The sequence below is a fragment of the Colletotrichum godetiae genome (genome assembly GCF_030913485.1).
Source record: "Colletotrichum godetiae strain CBS 193.32 chromosome Unknown BDP55scaffold_20, whole genome shotgun sequence".
NCBI classification, from domain to species: domain Eukaryota; kingdom Fungi; phylum Ascomycota; class Sordariomycetes; order Glomerellales; family Glomerellaceae; genus Colletotrichum; species Colletotrichum godetiae.
Window position 1 is genome coordinate 361,991 of NW_026851268.1, and position 15,968 is coordinate 377,958.

The following is a 15,968-nucleotide window of genomic DNA, read 5'->3' on the forward strand; positions in this document are numbered from 1 at the left end:
GGTGAGCCTCGGTGAAGTAAATTGACTTGGAGTGCGGGTTAGAGTTCTGCACTGTCCATCAGGTAGGGAGTGCGCTGTCGCACGAGACCCCTAGCAGCTGTCCCACACTTGCGTTGTGGCGGCGCGGTCGTTGCCTGCCCGTTGCTGGGGAGAGTTATGTCATTGCTAAGTATGTGGTACCAACGGCTTTCACATCCCATTCACAATTAGGCATTTCCCCCAACAATCGCATCTATTTACACATTGCGAGCTTCCTGGACACGATTAGCCACTCTACTACAAAAAGGACGATCCTCGCCGGGTTTACCCAAAGTCCTGGCGTTATATCGATCTCCCCTCATGAAACTTCCATGAAGTTGGTACAGCCCACATTCGCTTGTTTTTCTCCCCCCTTCTTTTCTGTTTTTCCCTCTGGAATTACCCCTCCAAGAGTCCAACCCGACTGACACCTCCACGTTGAAACTACAGAAAACCAGGCGCCGACTTCTCCCTCCAGCCTAGAAACACGATTACTTCTGAGAGACCCTCCGATCTCTCTTCATCTCATTGCCAACAAAGACTGCATTACGTCAACAATCGCGAATACAGCCCACGGCTGCGCTATACACTCATGGTCAACCAAAGGAACCCGGCCAGAGGCCCTTTGCGCCCGGTCAATCCTATCGAGGATTCGCAATCATCAACAAGCCACGAGCTTCCTAAGACGAGCAGCTCGAGCAAGGAATCGCGCGGTGCCTCCCATTTGCTTTCACGAGCTCAAAGTTCGGACTCGGATTCGTTCGACCCCGATGATCTTGCCGCCCAAGTCGGATCCATGCGTTTGTCAACAACACCAAAGTCGAAAGCTCCTGCAGCGATCCCGAATTCGTCTGCGAGGCGCAACCCGCCAGCCTACCGCCAAACGAGTCCTGATCTGGTCGAAATATCCCGCAACGACTTCAAACCACCACATCGACCAGCTCCGAAGGAGAGCGAACCAAGCTCCCAACACGAGAACTCCTTACTGCACTCCGATGCGTTGGAGTCATTCTTTTCGGATGTCAAGCGTCATGACCCTTTCCATCCTTCGTCCTCACAGCCTGTTTTTGGCCATCCTACCAAGATTCTGTCCTCTCTTAAGCAGAAGGCAACAGGCATTTTCAATGAGAGAAGGTCGCGCCCGGAGCATCACCGACCTCAGCAGATGGCGGTTCCATCAGTTCCTCTTTACCAAGATAGGAAACCTGAGCCGCCCACATTGTATAGCTCCATTGGCCCCGACGCCAATCCCTCGACCTTTCGACCTACCACAATGTTTGGAGAAAACGAGTTCTGGACAGACCCCGCCAAGGCATCGTCCGATCTGAAGGCTTTATTGGAGGGCGGAATGGAGTCAGAGGATGAGGGTGGAAAAAAGGAGGAAGGCGAAACCACGAATGATGGTACCGTGGAGGGCCTCAAAGTGAAGCTCCTGCCTCACCAGGTTGAAGGCGTGGAGTGGATGCGAGGTCGCGAGCTCGGTCCGGTCAAGAAGGGCAAGGTACCTAAGGGCGGTATTCTGGCGGACGACATGGGTCTTGGCAAGACTCTTCAGACCATTTCCCTGATACTCGGCAACCAAAAGCCCAATAAGGACGACAAGGGCTGGAAGAAGCATTTCGACGACATCGAGAAGACAACGCTCGTGGTTGCGCCTTTGGCCTTGATCAGGCAGTGGGAGGCCGAGATCAAAGAGAAGGTGGCCAAGTCGCATGGGCTCAAGGTCTGTGTTCATCACGGACCTCAACGCACCAAGAAATTCAAGGACCTCGCATTGTACGACGTCGTGGTCACAACCTACCAAGTTTTGGTTTCCGAATGGGGCCACTCCTCCGAAGATGAGAAGGGTGTTAAAGCAGGCGCCTTTGGCCTCCACTGGTGGCGAGTCGTGCTCGATGAAGCACATACTATCAAGAACCGTAACGCCAAGTCCACGAAAGCCTGCTACGCCCTGCGTTCAGAGTACCGATGGTGCCTTTCAGGAACCCCGATGCAGAATAACTTGGAAGAGCTACAGTCCCTCATCAAGTTCCTCCGCATCAAGCCGTACGATAACCTCAAGGAATGGAAAGAGCAGATTGAGAAGCCTCTCAAGAATGGTCAGGGCCATGTGGCAATTGGTCGGCTTCACAGTCTTCTGCGATGCTTTATGAAGCGGCGCACGAAGGAAATTCTCAAGAAAGACGGTGCCCTCAACCCTGGCGGCAAGCCAACCAAAGAAGGCGAGAAGTCTACTACTGGCTTCAAGGTCACCGAGCGCAAGGTCGTCACAGTTGCTACGAAATTCTCCCCAGCAGAGCGTCGCTTCTACACGCGACTGGAAGCCCGAGCCGACAAGAGCATCGAGCAAATGCTTCAGGGAAAGATCAACTATGCTAACGCATTGGTTCTGCTTCTGCGGCTCAGACAAGCTTGCAACCACCCAAAGCTGCTTGAAGGCAAGCTTGAAAAGGACAGGGAGGCGTTGTCCGATGCCGCCCCAAAGACCGCGCGTGGAGACATCGACTCTCTTGCTGAAATGTTTGGCGGAATGGGCATAGCTTCAAGGAAATGTGACGTCTGCGGTCGTGAGTTGTCGCGGGACGAGGCCAGTAACGGCAAGGACACCTGCCAGGAGTGTCGCGAAGACCTGGCGTATTTCAACGAGCACGAGACGCCAAAGTCAAAGAAACAGAAGAAGCAGAAGAGCAGTGTGAAGAAAGTGGTGCGGAAATCTTTGGGAGGGCATGATGAAGAAGAAAGCCCGTATAAGCCCAAGGCCAGGAGACCCAGAAACAGGAACGTCGTCGTTGATAGTGATGACGAGGAGGCGGACGGTAGCTGGCTCGTACCCGGGGATCAGCAGGGTCAACTGCGGATGGGCAAGGCTGGCGGCGAAGAAGATGAGAATGCCGAGGGAGGTGGCGAATGGATTGGCAAGGATGACTCCAAGCACGATTCCGAAGACGAAGACGACGACAGCGAGCTCGACAGTTTTGTCGTCAAGGATGACAAAGAGAAGAACGATCGGGACAGCGACCAGAGTGACGTCTCCGATGACAGCCTCCTCTCAATAGGAGCGATAGCATCGCAAGTCAAGGAGGAGAAACTCCGTTCCTCGCAGTCGCGTGTGTCGGACTCGGAGACTGATTCGGAAGAAGACACGGGCGTAGACGTATCGGAGCTCCATTCCGACAAGGACAACGACTACGACCCTGCGGGCAAGGCATCCAAGGTCCTGGCCTCGGCCAAGATCCGCGAGATGATGCAGATCCTCCACAAGGAGGCCCGCAAGCACAAGTTCATCGTCTTTTCGCAATTCACGTCCATGATGGACCTCGTCGAGCCCTTTTTCCGCAAGGACGGGCTCAAGTTCACCCGGTACGACGGCAGCATGAAGAACGACGAGCGCGAGGCTAGTCTGGACCGTCTCCGTAACGACAAGAATACGCGCATCCTGCTCTGTAGTTTGAAGTGCGGTAGCTTGGGTCTCAACTTGACTGCGGCGACTCGTGTCATCATTCTAGAGCCTTTCTGGAATCCCGTAAGTTTCGCCTCCGTGCCCTAAACCCCCTAACAAGATTTGACCGCCATACTGATTTCCTTTTCTAGTTCGTCGAGGAACAAGCCATCGACAGAGTCCACCGCCTCACCCAAACAGTCGACGTGATCGTCTACAAGCTCACCGTGGAGAACACGGTCGAGGAGCGCATCCTCGCGCTGCAAGACAAGAAGCGTCTCCTCGCCGAGACGGCCATCGAGGGCGGCATGAAGAAGGACGCCTTCAAGCTCGGGTTCAAGGAGATTATGGACCTGTTCCGGCGTGACGCCTCTGCTGCGCCGCCCAGTCTTGGTGATGCTTTCCCCGATCCGTCCTCCGTATCCCAAACCACATCGGCGAGAACGAGTAGGCACGGGTCGCCTGAATCTGGCAGCTTGGTGGCGGCGGGGAAGAAGAAGGCCAAGAAGCCTGAGCATGAGATGTTTGGGAGGCGGTGGTGAAAGAAAAAGAAAAAAGAGCTGAATGTTGCTTTTTTTTTTCGTGCAGATTTGGGCGTACCGTGGAATAGGTAGGGCGGAAAACGTTGGCTTATTATGAGGGAAGGAGGCAGTGTGTGCGTTTCTAGGAGTTGTGCAACATACAGAGATGGCGGCTTTCACCCTTAGAGCATAGGACCATTGGAGTTGACAGGATTCTTTCTGTATTCTCATGATACGACGATGGAAAATAAACACTGAACTTGGAATATACGTTTGGATCAAGTACAGGTGCAAATGAGCTCCTTTTTCTGCCTGTCCTTCATCTACTTTGCCACACATTGCTCGCAACAGCGAGCTCACAATGGGAACAAGGAATACACCAATGACGAGACATGATAGTGTACAGATTTCGAGTATTATTTACCCTCTCCATCCCATTTCCCTTGCTTTCTACCTTGACTACGGTGGTACGTCTCCTCGCAATCGACAAACTGCCCGCCATGCCGGGTATGATGTTCCTCTCTGTATGGGCTTCGCAACTCCCCAAAAAAGCTGGCCTTCGTCTTCCTGAATTCAACCAACACGATTGACTACTAGACAACTTTGCATGGCCCCGAGAGAGCGGCCGACAATGCACAAGATACCCTCCCAGACACAATGAATGAAAGTCATTAAAATATCGAATATACTCCGCCCAATAGGATAACCTACGACCAAACTGACCGCCTTTCCCTTGATGTCAAGGTCGCTACTGCCTCGTCCCCGCGTCTAGTACACGCCACTCTGTCGATAGTAATCCGCAGCGGGCGGTGCGCTTGGCCCATCGGCACCGCCGCCGGGCGGAACATACGCTCTGTACTGCGGCTGTGATGGTCCCTGGCTCGGAAGACTGTTTCTAGCATCGTAGGCTGCGCCACCAGGCTGTAGGGGCGGCGGTGTCATCACTTCAGATCGGCCGGCACCAGGGATAGGCGGGGCCGCTCCAGTCGGTACAGGCGGTGGTGCCTGAGTAGGGGCACTGACGTAATTATCCTGCCTCTGAGCTCCAGGTGGTTGATAGCTCTGGTATTGTGGCTGGTGGTGCTGTTGCGGCGGTTGTTGAGGCGGTTGTGAGGGCTCTCCGGCTGGTGGTGCCGATGGTTGGAATGACGAAGGTGCTGGAACGGTCGAGTTACCTACGACGGGGCTACCGTTATTGTAGTCATCTTGGGAATATACGGAGGATGTGTATGTTGCAGCAGAGCTCGGGTTGTGGGTAGCAATGGGCGAGTCGTAGACAGAGGTTGCCAGCTCCTGGGGGCCGTAGGTGCTCTGTGGCCTTCCTTGGTTAGGAGGCACAGAGTATGCGGAATACGTGTTGGCCGGCGGCGGTGACGAGGTGTTGATCGGCGGCACCTGTGCCTTGCCCGTGGATGGAATACGTTGGTCACGCGGGGGATACTGTTGCGGTTGGTTGTGAGGCGGTGCTGAAGGAACCTCTGCACCGGCTACGTAGAAAGGAGCAGGCGTTGCCTGTGCCGGACGCTGGAAGTTCGGCGAGGGCGTAGACTGAGGGTATTGTGGTTGTTCTATGTACAAACTAGTTAAACTTGGTGCGCTTGGAAGAAGGCAATCAAGGTAGTTCACCTTGGGGTGCTGGAGTATAGTATCTCTGCTCCTGCTGCTGCTGTTGCTGGGGAGGGCCTTGAGGAGGGCCCTGAGGATGACCCTGGGGAGGACCCTGGGGAGGATAGCCCGCCCCTGGTCCGCTTGGGTACCCGCCGGGACCGGGTCTCATGGCATACTGGTGGTAACTAGGCTGAGGAGGATGCGACATGGACGATTCCAAGAGAGACTCGTAGTCGCGGCGAGCCTTGATGAACTTCTCATTCAGCTGTGTAAAGTCATCTACACATCTTGGTCAGTATAAGCAGCATAGACAAGTGAGTGGGGTATCTCTGACCCTTTTTCTGGGAGTACTTCTCAATAAGCTTAATCAGCTTCGGCCTGATGGCCAGCGTTTGGTGGTAGAGCTTCTGTGCGACGACTTGTTAGTACCGAGTCGGGTTGAGGTGACGCCCGTAAGACTTACCGATATCTCCTCGTTATCCTCTTCTCTCGGCGCCGTGTTGGACGTGCTCAAAAGCGTGAGCAGCTTCTCGACATTCTTGATCTCTGCAAACACCTCGGCCTCCATCTGCGCCTCACGCGCCAGCTCATCGGGAGTCGGATCTGTGAGCTTCTCGACGTAGTTGAGGGGGAAGATTCCTGTCTTCCCCTTGAGCGAGCCCCGCCACCAATCCTTGTAAACCGACTCGAGGACTGCAATAACATCGCCCTTCTTGAACTCGAGTTCACCCGGCTCGGAAGGAACGAAGTCGTATAATGCTCGCACCCTTGACACCGTGGCAGCCGTCGTGCCAGCAGGTACGGGTGTAGAGTGAACTTGGGGCTGTGCAGCCGCCTGTGTCGAGGATCCGGTGGCGGCGGCGGAGGAGGACGGACCGGCGCTCGACTCGGCAGGCGCCTTTTTCTTTTCCTCCTCTTGCAGCGACAACTTCAAGGCCATCTGAAGCTCGTCGTCCTCCTTCTGACGATCAAGGTCGGTTAAGCCAGTCTTCTGGGGCGCCGAGGGGGCCTGCAAAGTCGGGTTGTTCTGCTTGAGGCGAAAGTATGCGTCGTACATGATGCCGAGATCGGGATCCTTGCTGAACATGTCGGACCACTCCTTCATGCGCTCGAGGATCTTGGCCTTGACTTGGGTGTGGGTATTACGGTCGTTTGCAAGTTTCAACATGGCGTCAGTGAAGGCTCGGCTTGAGAGCTCGCGGTGCATATTCTTGCCACAGTTCTGGCTGAGGGCATTCGCAAGCTGTTGCGCAGAAAGAGGGGTAAAGTCAGCCATAAATTCAGTATACCAGGAAGGGTTCGGCAGCAATGGGCAGGGGAGGAGAAGGTTAACTCACCTCGAGGGTGTAGAGCTGGACATTGGCATTGCGGTGGGCGAGACGCTTGATCATTGCCTCTACGACCTCTTTGGGGCCATTTGCATCGCTGCCTACGCGGTCGCAGACCTCGATGATAGCTCCCCAGTCTTCGGAAGTCAGGTTTTCGTCGGTGGCCTTGGCTAGATGACGCAAGATGGATAGGTTAGCGACGTTGGGCGAGTGATACTCGTTTGATTTCCCAAGGCTGCACACGTACCGACGCCCTCGTCAAAGGGACCAGCTGCGGCAGCTCGAAACATGTTGGTTAGAAGCTGTGAGCCGCTGCGGATGCTGTGTGGTGACGGGCGGGATCAAGAAGCTGTCTTGTTTCGAGTGATTTGGATATATTGGGGGTTGCGCTTGTGGCAAGAAGGTGCCTAGAGCGGGCAGAGCGTTGGCCTACGTCAGGCGAGGTTCCAGTTGTCGTCGGGCTGCACGAATGCAATGCGATGGATTGCAATGTTCGATATGAGAGTATTCGTGTACGGCAGAGTGAAAGGCGCTCGAATGTTGGCTGGGTCGTTGGGTAGGTGTCTGGGGCGGGTCGTCTCGGTGAGGTGGGTATGTCGCGCGGAAGTGTGCGTGCTGAGGCGAAGCGTGAACCCGAGGGAAAGGAAGGTGATGGATAAGGTCGCCAAGGTTGAGGTAATCAGTGACGGGTACGTAAGTGCTGAGGCAACACCCGGCAGAATCTTGCAGTCGTTGTCCTTTACCTCTGCAGCTCTGGTGTGAAGTAAAGTAAGCAGCTAATGTAAGGCAAGTAATAAGGTAATATCTAGGTGTCGGCAGCTTGCATCCGTCGCTAAGGTATGGAACCTGATGGCAACGCAAGGTATTCAGGCAGGCAAGGTGAGGTCGGGTACCTTTGGGGAGAACCTGGCACGCCTGGACACCTGAGCTGGGAGATGGCCATGCCGCCGTCCATGGGCTGTCACAGGGTCCGGACTACTAGTCCCGTCCACCACGAGCCCCCGCCAGGTGTGAGCACTGAGCTTCCCTTCTTCAGCTTTCTTAATGTGCGGGGGGGGGGATGATGCTCCATGTACCTATTCTATACAACTACAGCCAGAGAGTGACATGCCTCGGTGTGAGGAAAGGTAAGTTATGATGCGGTGCCACCACCAAAGTACGCCTTGGAGAGCCCGAAAAAGAGACGACCCCCGTCGTCATCGCGACCTAATTAACTAAGAGAAATCCAACAGGGGGGCTGAGCTCGTTTCGCCCACGACTTACGCGGACTTGCTCCTCTGCCACACACAAGTGACCCGCGGTCCAGCAGCAAACAGTCCCCATTTACACTGTAATATTGCTGCACCGCCACACGTGTGGAGAAGAGACGGCCAAAAGCATGCGTAACCAACCGCGTGGGCCTCTGGTTCCTTTGTTGCCTTGCAGGCTTCGCTCTTCTGTTTCGCTGCCCAATTGGCGACGATGACTTCTTGGATTCAAATTAACTCTACGGATCCTGATTCCGTCTTTGAACCGAAAAGTCCTGCGACCTGCCTTCTTGGTCCTGAGTCGGGTCATCGTCCTCGCTTTGCTCCACCACGGCTTCTTACGTTTATTTTACTTTGGTCCCTTTTTTAGTCTACAATGAAGCATCTTCAACCCGCCGCCTAAAATAGCTACAAATCTCTTCTTATTCTATGTACCCATGTCAGATGTTTGTAGATATTCACTTACAGTCGCTCCCCTTACGTCCCATTTCTCACCACGAAACCTTGACACAGATCACGATGCCATTCGGTGATCGTAATCTTTCGTCACAAGAGGCATTAATGTGCCAAAAAAATTAGCAAGAAGGAAGAAAAACAGGATGAGAGTTGTAAACAAAATCCCTATTTTACAACACAACGTCAGTATTGCGTGCGCCACATCATCACGGCCTGCGGGGAACACAACCCGGAACTAACTCATGAGTCCAACCAACGGGACCAGCAACGACGTCAAGCCACATCAAGACGTCTGACAACCCTGGATCTTCTTTATGCTTCTTCAATCTCTAAGCTTAACCTCATGCATCGGGGATACCTGGTGTTCAGGACTCAGGATTATGTATAGGTATGCATGCCAGTCTTTGTGCATTCTCTATCGTATCTGTACTCTGTCCTTGGTTCCCCAAGGTGCTCCCCGCCGTCTCTGCCGGCACGGAGAAGTGTCTTGACCCTTCCGATTCCATCCAACGCCATGAATCCCCCTCTCTCCTACCCATTGATATATATGTAGAAAACGGGAGAAGAGGGGAGTAGAAAAACAACCGTTTCGATGATACCTTTCTGCCGGACCTGCCCTCAGGTCCTCCTGAGCCTTGTAGGCATATGGGGGAAAAAAAGAAGAAAAAAAGCGCTCGTATCATCCAGCCCAAGTAGACCCAGTAAAAGAGATTGGGTCCGATGCGCTTCCTGATCATCTTTAGCAAATGTGCTTGTGAAAGCCGTCCTTCGTCATCACTGCGAGCGCCATGCTCACCACCCCCTCCGACTGATACCGCGAGGTTCAAAATCGGCTCGACTGCCAGATCCAGATCCAATGTTACCACCACCCCGTCCCTCTTCCAGACTTCTCCGCGACTGGGCGTCCATTTCTGACATATCGAAAAGGAGTGGCTCCTCGTCCATCAAGTCATTTTCACCGCGTCCGTACCGTCCAATGGATCCCGTAAAGCTGCCTCTGGAGGACTGAGGAGGCGTCTGGCCTCGTCCACCCGTGGATGGCATGCCAGCGTATCGGCGCCTGCCAAATGGCGAACTGGAGGGCGCGACTGCCATCAATCCACCCGGAGGTTTGGATCCTTCCGATGAACCCTGCCTCATCATCTCTGCCGACCCTGATGATGGGATATCTGGTGTCGGCTGCAGCGAAGCCCCTGCTCGGCGAGATGCAGACTCGGCTTCTGTCTGCCTTCCCAACAACATGCTGAGCGTGGGAGGCTCGCGATCCTCTGCACCCAAACTGATGCTGCGATTGGCAGCGAAAGCCAAGTCCCCGTCCTCATCATCGGCCATTGCGCGGTTCTGCTGTGCCACTGAGCTAGACCGTCGAGGGTGAGTCCCGATTCTGGGAGAGATGGGTATGTCAATGGCAGTGGTCCCATCCTGGGTGATGGTGTCCTCTCTAGGCATCTGCGTGTTCTCCGCACTGGGATTGGTGCGGTCGCTCCGAGGCTGGCTTGTGTTGTAGTTGATGATTGAGTTCTCGCTCAATCGTGAAGGTACAGCAGGCGTATGAGGGGTGTGAGGAGAGAGAGGCTTTCCAGGCGAAGAAGAGACGGATACCGATGCTGGCGCAGCCATGCTTGGCACATTGGACAGCTGTCGACTGGATGAGCTCGAGGAGCGCTGCATTTGTATTGACGAAGTCATCGAGTCCGTGAGCGCCTGGTTCGACTCCTTCATGAGATGAAATTTCGAAAGCTGCGCGACTGTTCGATTCGTCGCGCCTTCGCCCTTCTTGCCTGATTCGAAGCTCTTGAGCGTCTTTTTATTGTCAAGTGCCTTCAAAAATTCCGAGATCTGGTCGTCATCCGTTTGAAGTGATCCAGAGCTGCCGCCGGCACCAGCCTCTGCTAGGAGACCGGAACCTGGCTGTGCCACTGACGAGGACAAGCTTTGTCGACCGCTGCTGCCTTGCTCGTCATCGCCGGCTTTGCTAGCGCCGCCGAATGATAAGCGTCCTTTGCGATGAGTAAAGCTGCTGCTATACCGACTTGTCGATGATGGCCGAGGCGAGCCTACTACGGCTGTTTCGGCCGGTGGAGGGCCACCTCGGAGAGTGGCAGGCATTCCTGCTGTCAGCGATGTTCGATTGCGAGGTTGTGTAAGGGCATTGAGTGCCGCCGCGCGTGAGATGGGAGAAGCGGGAGATTCGGAATCCAGTGTTCGAGGGACTGGGGATCCAGACAGCGACCCAGCTTTGAATGGCTGGAATGAGACGGACGGACGTCGGCCACTGCTACTGAAACCTTTCATAGAAGGCCTCGTTGCGAGACCAGTAACGGGTAATGAGTTTGGAGGGTTCAACTCGTTGCCTGTGGGAGCAGATCCAGGTGGAGAGCTCGTATCAGATCCCGGGGGCTTCACAGCCTTGAGAGCTGATATAGGACTGGTGCCCAAGGCTCCCTCGCCGTGAAAGGTTGAGAGACTGCCGTAAGTCTGGTGCATATCTGCAAGGGTCCGGCTTCTTCTATGAGACGGAAGAGAACCCACCTCGGGGTCGTTTCGTCGGGTGCTTGATGTTCGCTGAGGCAGTGATGGCTTGAAGAAGTTCTCATCAACGCCCATGAACCGCGAGCTCAACAGCGCTTCTGAATCGTCCACTCTGAAGTTACACTCATTCCTGTAAGTGACAGAGGCATAGAATCGACCAACGGGTACCTCCAAGTCGCCAAATACGTAGTCGGTTACGACATCCGGGCGGCCATCGTACAACGGATGCCTAAGCCGGTCAATGCCGCCGGTGTCTAGTTCGCCGGTTCGGACACGACAACGGAGTTCCAATGAAGGATGGACACCTTTTGTTGCAGATGCTTGAGAGAACTTCCAAGCAGGAAGAATCCTAGTTGCAACGAAGAGCGACCGAAAGAAGACGATGCTCTTTTTGTAAATGGTTGGCAGTATTGGGCCAAAATCGTCTGGGTCGGTTGTGGGAAATGTCTTAAGCTCGATACGCCATCTTTCTAGTATCACCTCCGTATTCCTCTTTGTGGGCAGAGAGCGGCCATCGTCGCTCGAATCGGATGAATTGAGAGCTTCCATCACGTCCCATCTCTTACCATTTTCGTCCACAATAACCAGGCTCTGGCTAGGGGTTAAACGTGATGTATCGAGATAGGTTTCGATAATGAGGGGCATGGGTTTGTTTTCGTAGCTACCGCAGTTACGCCAAATACGAAGCTCCTCTTTGAAATCGTCGAATTCTTCCGTCTCGATTTGAAACTGAGGGGGCACAGGCGTCAGTACCTAGCTGTGCGAGCGAAACTAGATATCACAGGCGAGCCAGCACTTACCCATTTATTCAGTTTCTTGTTCCCAGAGCCACGAGCTGCATATATGGGCTTAAGGTTCAACCGCGATTGCAATACCAGTGATGCAGCCTTGGTGTGGAAGTTCTGCGCTCACGTTAGTAGCCGAGCTTCGCTGTGGCACCTTTTGACCTCTGTTTCGTACACACCTGAATTATCTGATCCAACTTTTTGACGGCATCTGCCGAAACGGCGCCTGGCGGGGTCTCGATGGTGGGCGATGCTGCAACAGAGTCGCGACCAGACGCTCCCGAACCAGCTCTTTCCCGTGTGCCAAACATTCCTTCTCTCGGGTTGTTCGTTCTTGTGGGATTCGTCTGGGGCGTAGAAGCGGGGGAGGAGACCCGTGGGGCGGGTCGAGCTTGTTGATGCATCTCGTCTGGCGGATTGCGGCGCCAAGGGCAAGTCTAGGACAAGATTGATCTGAAGAGCCGCCTGGGTAGGCTAAGCTTCGGGAAAGCAGTGATGATCTGTCTATTGCGATTTCGTAGAGGAAGTTCTAGGCCGCGCGGGGGAAAGTATTCGCGATATCGAAGTTGGGGCGGTAGCGAACCTGCTCATCCATCCTTCATGGCAACTGTGATAGCAAGTGCAACACCTCGACACCCTCAGTCTTTGAGCGCACAGCGAGGGAGAAATCGGCCGGTCGGAGGAGAGCTCGTAGGGCGGAGAGGGAGAGCAGTTGTGGCGGCACCCTTTGGGAAAGGCGCGTAACGACGCAGGCAACGGCGGGCAAGGCGACAAAGTCAACGTGGAGACGGGCGGCGAATGATGAGAAGCGGTATCGCACAAACTGGCCTAGGGTTTTGGCGAGCAGAGCTGGATGACTGCAGAACCGTAGAATGAGGTCGAGGGCGAAATGTACAAGCTAAGCGCTACCTTGGACCATGGCTCTCGGCTGGGTGCGGTATAGGAGTATGGATGTCGAAACGAGAAGTAGTGGTGACAGAGGGGAAGCTTTCGCCAAGCAGGGAAAGGGACCTCCTAAGCACGTCCTCCAACAACAACGCAGACGAGCCGCTCCAAAATGCGCGGCTGGTGTGGTTTCCAGATTTCCAAGAAGACAGAGAGGAAATTAAAGAAGGGTGGACGGCGATGTGCGGAGTTGCGGTGCTGTGGTCGTCGAGTCGGAGGTTATCGGCGCTGGTGTCATCCGCTCAATGGTTGTTGAGCCTCGTGATCGTCGACAAGTACCCTTCCGTCATCGAGTCACCTGGGTGGGCCAGCAGAATGGAGTGTATTTCGGGCAAGCAAGTAAGGCGGTGTATACTTGTCGATACGTTCGTAGCGAAGAGAGGCAAGGGGGGGCTGAGGACGGCACAGAAGGAGGAACAGGCACCGCAGTTAAAGATCAGACGGGATATGCTGACTCGAAGAGACCGAGAGAAAGTGTAGAATATTGATGATGGGGGAAAGGTTATGGTGAGTAGAGAAGGGACGGAGATTTAGCGTCGAAATGGGGGCCAAGGGCGATAAGGCGCAAGGACCAGAGGCGATGATGCAAAGAGGACAAGAGGAAGTATAGGTAGAGTAGGCAAAGACAAAGGGATTGTTGTCCGAGTAGTTGCCGGGTAGGAAGAGAGACACAAAGTGAGGGAGGGCGAGAGATACCGGTAGGTAATACGGAGTGTTAGAGGAAGTAGATTTGGAGAGGAAGAGAGATGGGAAGGGAGCTGAGGAGGCCGATGACATGGATCTCTCGTTGTACTTGGTTGTCTGAGTGTGTGGATAAGCACACACGGAAAGTACAGGTACAGCGAGGAGTGCTGCTTAGTGACTTGGAGAGACTCACAGCGATAGGGAGATGGACTCACTCACAGCGGAAGAGAGAAAGAGAGAGAGATGAGAGAAGAGTGACAGGGCCAGGTAAGGTAAGGTATTGACTGTGGTAACCTGGGGAGGTAGAGGTAGGGGGAGGAGAGGAGCTGGCACCGGCTGGTCTGGGTCCTGCAGCGGCAGGGCATCCGCCCCGGCATGCTGCTAACAACCTGGACAGTGGAAGTATCCGTGCCAGGAGCATCAGCCAGTAGCCGCAGCATGGGGGTACCGGTAGGCCAGTGACCTGTACGGAGTAGGGTACGTAGTACCTAGGGGCATGAGTATGGGGCAGGGCATGGAGCAGCAGCAGCAGGGGGAGCGTACACTAGATGCGGTCGATGGGGCTACATCTGTGATGGGCGGTGGACCAAGACACCACACCTGTGCATGCATGGTTCCGTTAGGTTGACTTGAATAGGATGAGATGGGACGGAACAGAGCTGGGGTTTGAGGTTGCTGTTGGCGTTGACGTTGTGAGTATTGGCATTATCGTGACTTGCTGAGTAGCTGCTGCTGGTTGCTGCAAGCTTCCTGCATCTCCTTCCATTGACTGATGATGAGCGTTGTGAGTGTCTATTTCCTCAGGCACGATCACAGGTACATAGTGACATTCAAGCACCCTGATGTCAAGGTACCGTGCCTTCCCTCTCCGTTGGACCAGTTACACAGGGAAGTTGGACCGTTCGTCAAGATGCATCGCACCGTCCTTTCCATCGTGTGACAGTGGCCGTGGGGTGAAGACTCCCATTCTTCCACTTTTCTCTCCTGAAATGAATGCTTTCTGCATGCATGCCTCTCATTTAATCACCGAGAGTCTTTGAATTGAATCCCTGGGACTAAATTGATGGACCCATTTGACCTGAGGCTATCATTCTATCGAGAAATGTCAACAAAGGGAATACCTACAGAAAAGAAGAAAGGAAAACGAAAAAGAAAGAGGAGAATGGATGACACGGATTGCCATCCGAGTCAGAGTCATCATCATTGTCCTCGAATCGACATGACTCCATCTCTGACTCCAATTCCAACTCCATCTCAATCTCCAACGGTTAATGGTCAACCCCAACCTCAACTTCGAGGCTCAACTTCTTCTTCTCGGCTAGGCTGCCACTCGCCCGCTTGAGCAAGCCTTCGCCAGTTGCATGTATCATGTATGGGGCGCCCGGGACTGCAACTCACAGTCATACAGACACTTGCCCCGATATGGAGTGGCCAGGCAATCAAATCCACCGGGATTGGCTCTCACATCTTGACTCTTGAGTCCTGGACGCGGTAAGACTGCTTGAGGTTACCGCCTCCAATATGCAGAAAAGTCCTGGATAGGGAATAGGCACCACCGCGACCATACTCCGTACCAAGCCCGGACCTTAGAATGGCCTCAACTCCACCCCATGCATGACCGCTGGGTTCTGGGGGAGAAATGACGGGGTAATAGGTAAGGGGTGCCGGGCGGCTCTGCTAGGTAAGTCACTTCCACTCTTCCCTCGCCTCTGCCGATTTGTGTCTCGTTGACTTTCTGTGGCTAGTCTCGCTCGTGTCTGCTCTGCCTTGCTTCAGGTCAGGGTAGGTTCTCTCGGCCGCAGCAGTGTTTGTTTGTTGATGCGTTGACTTTGTACCAGTATCGCAGACTTTATGTAAGCCCCTGCAATGCGGCAAGAATTGGGTTTGGATCCAAGTACATACAGGTGCCCGCTGACAGCTGGCATCCAGGCCAGGCCATCCAAGCACAATAATCAACCCTCGATTCATCGCCTCGCCACGTCCCTTGTCTTGTCTACTATTGTCAAGGCACTCTTAGTCTGTTAGCAACCACCCTCCTGCCCCCGGTGCGCCTCTGCGGCTGAGAGCCCAACCGACCCCCCTTGTGTCCATCAAGTGAACGTCCAGATCAACAAGGTACGCCAACGCTTCCCTCGTCCAAGTCCACGACGGGCAAAGACAACCTCGAAAAGGTGGATAGATGGCAAGGTCCAAGGCACGCAGACTTGTACGCCGGTAATCGACACTAATACTAGGCACTCAACTCGCCCGGTCCTCGGTTGATCCCGGGAATCCTTCTCCCGTCACCGTAGCGCCCAGCTCGTCTTCATTTCTTTTCTTTGGGAACCCCCAATCCTGTTTTGCAACAGACTGACAGACACGGCAAAGTACCCGCCTCTCTTATCGTCGTCTCTCTAGAGTCCACG

The 15,968-nt window shown here is 54.3% G+C and overlaps 4 protein-coding genes across 4 annotated transcripts; 2 read left to right on the forward strand and 2 right to left on the reverse strand.

Annotated features, from left to right (window-relative positions):
- The first annotated feature begins 217 nt into the window (after nt 1-217).
- Nucleotides 218-4,254, forward strand: BDP55DRAFT_663550 (SNF2 family domain-containing protein). The gene is made up of 3 exons (XM_060574897.1): nt 218-359; nt 469-3,541; nt 3,610-4,254. The coding sequence occupies exons 2-3, from the start codon at nt 611-613 to the stop codon at nt 3,997-3,999; spliced, it is 3,321 nt and encodes a 1,106-aa protein (XP_060429724.1). The 5' UTR covers nt 218-359; nt 469-610; the 3' UTR covers nt 4,000-4,254.
- On the reverse strand, nt 4,255-6,946 carry BDP55DRAFT_663553 (uncharacterized protein). The gene is made up of 4 exons (XM_060574898.1): nt 6,050-6,946; nt 5,921-5,993; nt 5,605-5,865; nt 4,255-5,546 (listed from the first exon to the last, which is right to left on the reverse strand). Exons 1-4 carry the CDS (start codon nt 6,860-6,862, stop codon nt 4,747-4,749), a joined length of 1,947 nt encoding a protein of 648 aa, XP_060429725.1. The 5' UTR covers nt 6,863-6,946; the 3' UTR covers nt 4,255-4,746.
- A 2,463-nt stretch (nt 6,947-9,409) lies between these two features.
- On the reverse strand, nt 9,410-12,338 carry BDP55DRAFT_728553 (autophagy-related protein 13-domain-containing protein; the record flags this gene model as incomplete). Its single annotated transcript, XM_060579448.1, has 3 exons — nt 9,410-11,878; nt 11,950-12,051; nt 12,114-12,338. 3 exons carry the CDS (start codon nt 12,336-12,338, stop codon nt 9,410-9,412), a joined length of 2,796 nt encoding a protein of 931 aa, XP_060429726.1.
- Nucleotides 12,339-14,190: 1,852 nt separating this feature from the next.
- BDP55DRAFT_663559 (uncharacterized protein) lies at nt 14,191-15,236 on the forward strand. Its single transcript, XM_060574899.1, has one exon. The coding sequence runs from the start codon at nt 14,627-14,629 to the stop codon at nt 14,903-14,905; it is 279 nt and encodes a 92-aa protein (XP_060429727.1). The 5' UTR covers nt 14,191-14,626; the 3' UTR covers nt 14,906-15,236.
- Nucleotides 15,237-15,968: the final 732 nt, after the last annotated feature.

Excerpts from the sequence above, each read along its gene's own strand:
- BDP55DRAFT_663550 (XM_060574897.1), top strand. The coding sequence starts at position 611 with ATGGTCAACCAAAGGAACCCGGCCAGAGGCCCTTTGCGCCCGGTCAAT. Across the intron at positions 3,542-3,609 it reads TAGAGCCTTTCTGGAATCCC|TTCGTCGAGGAACAAGCCAT; the intron begins GTAAGTTTCGCC and ends TTCCTTTTCTAG.
- BDP55DRAFT_663553 (XM_060574898.1), bottom strand. The coding sequence starts at position 6,862 with ATGGCTGACTTTACCCCTCTTTCTGCGCAACAGCTTGCGAATGCCCTC. Across the intron at positions 5,866-5,920 it reads GAAGTACTCCCAGAAAAAGG|ATGACTTTACACAGCTGAAT; the intron begins GTCAGAGATACC and ends CAAGATGTGTAG. Across the intron at positions 5,547-5,604 it reads CTATACTCCAGCACCCCAAG|AACAACCACAATACCCTCAG; the intron begins GTGAACTACCTT and ends GTTTGTACATAG.
- BDP55DRAFT_663559 (XM_060574899.1), top strand. The coding sequence starts at position 14,627 with ATGGACCCATTTGACCTGAGGCTATCATTCTATCGAGAAATGTCAACA.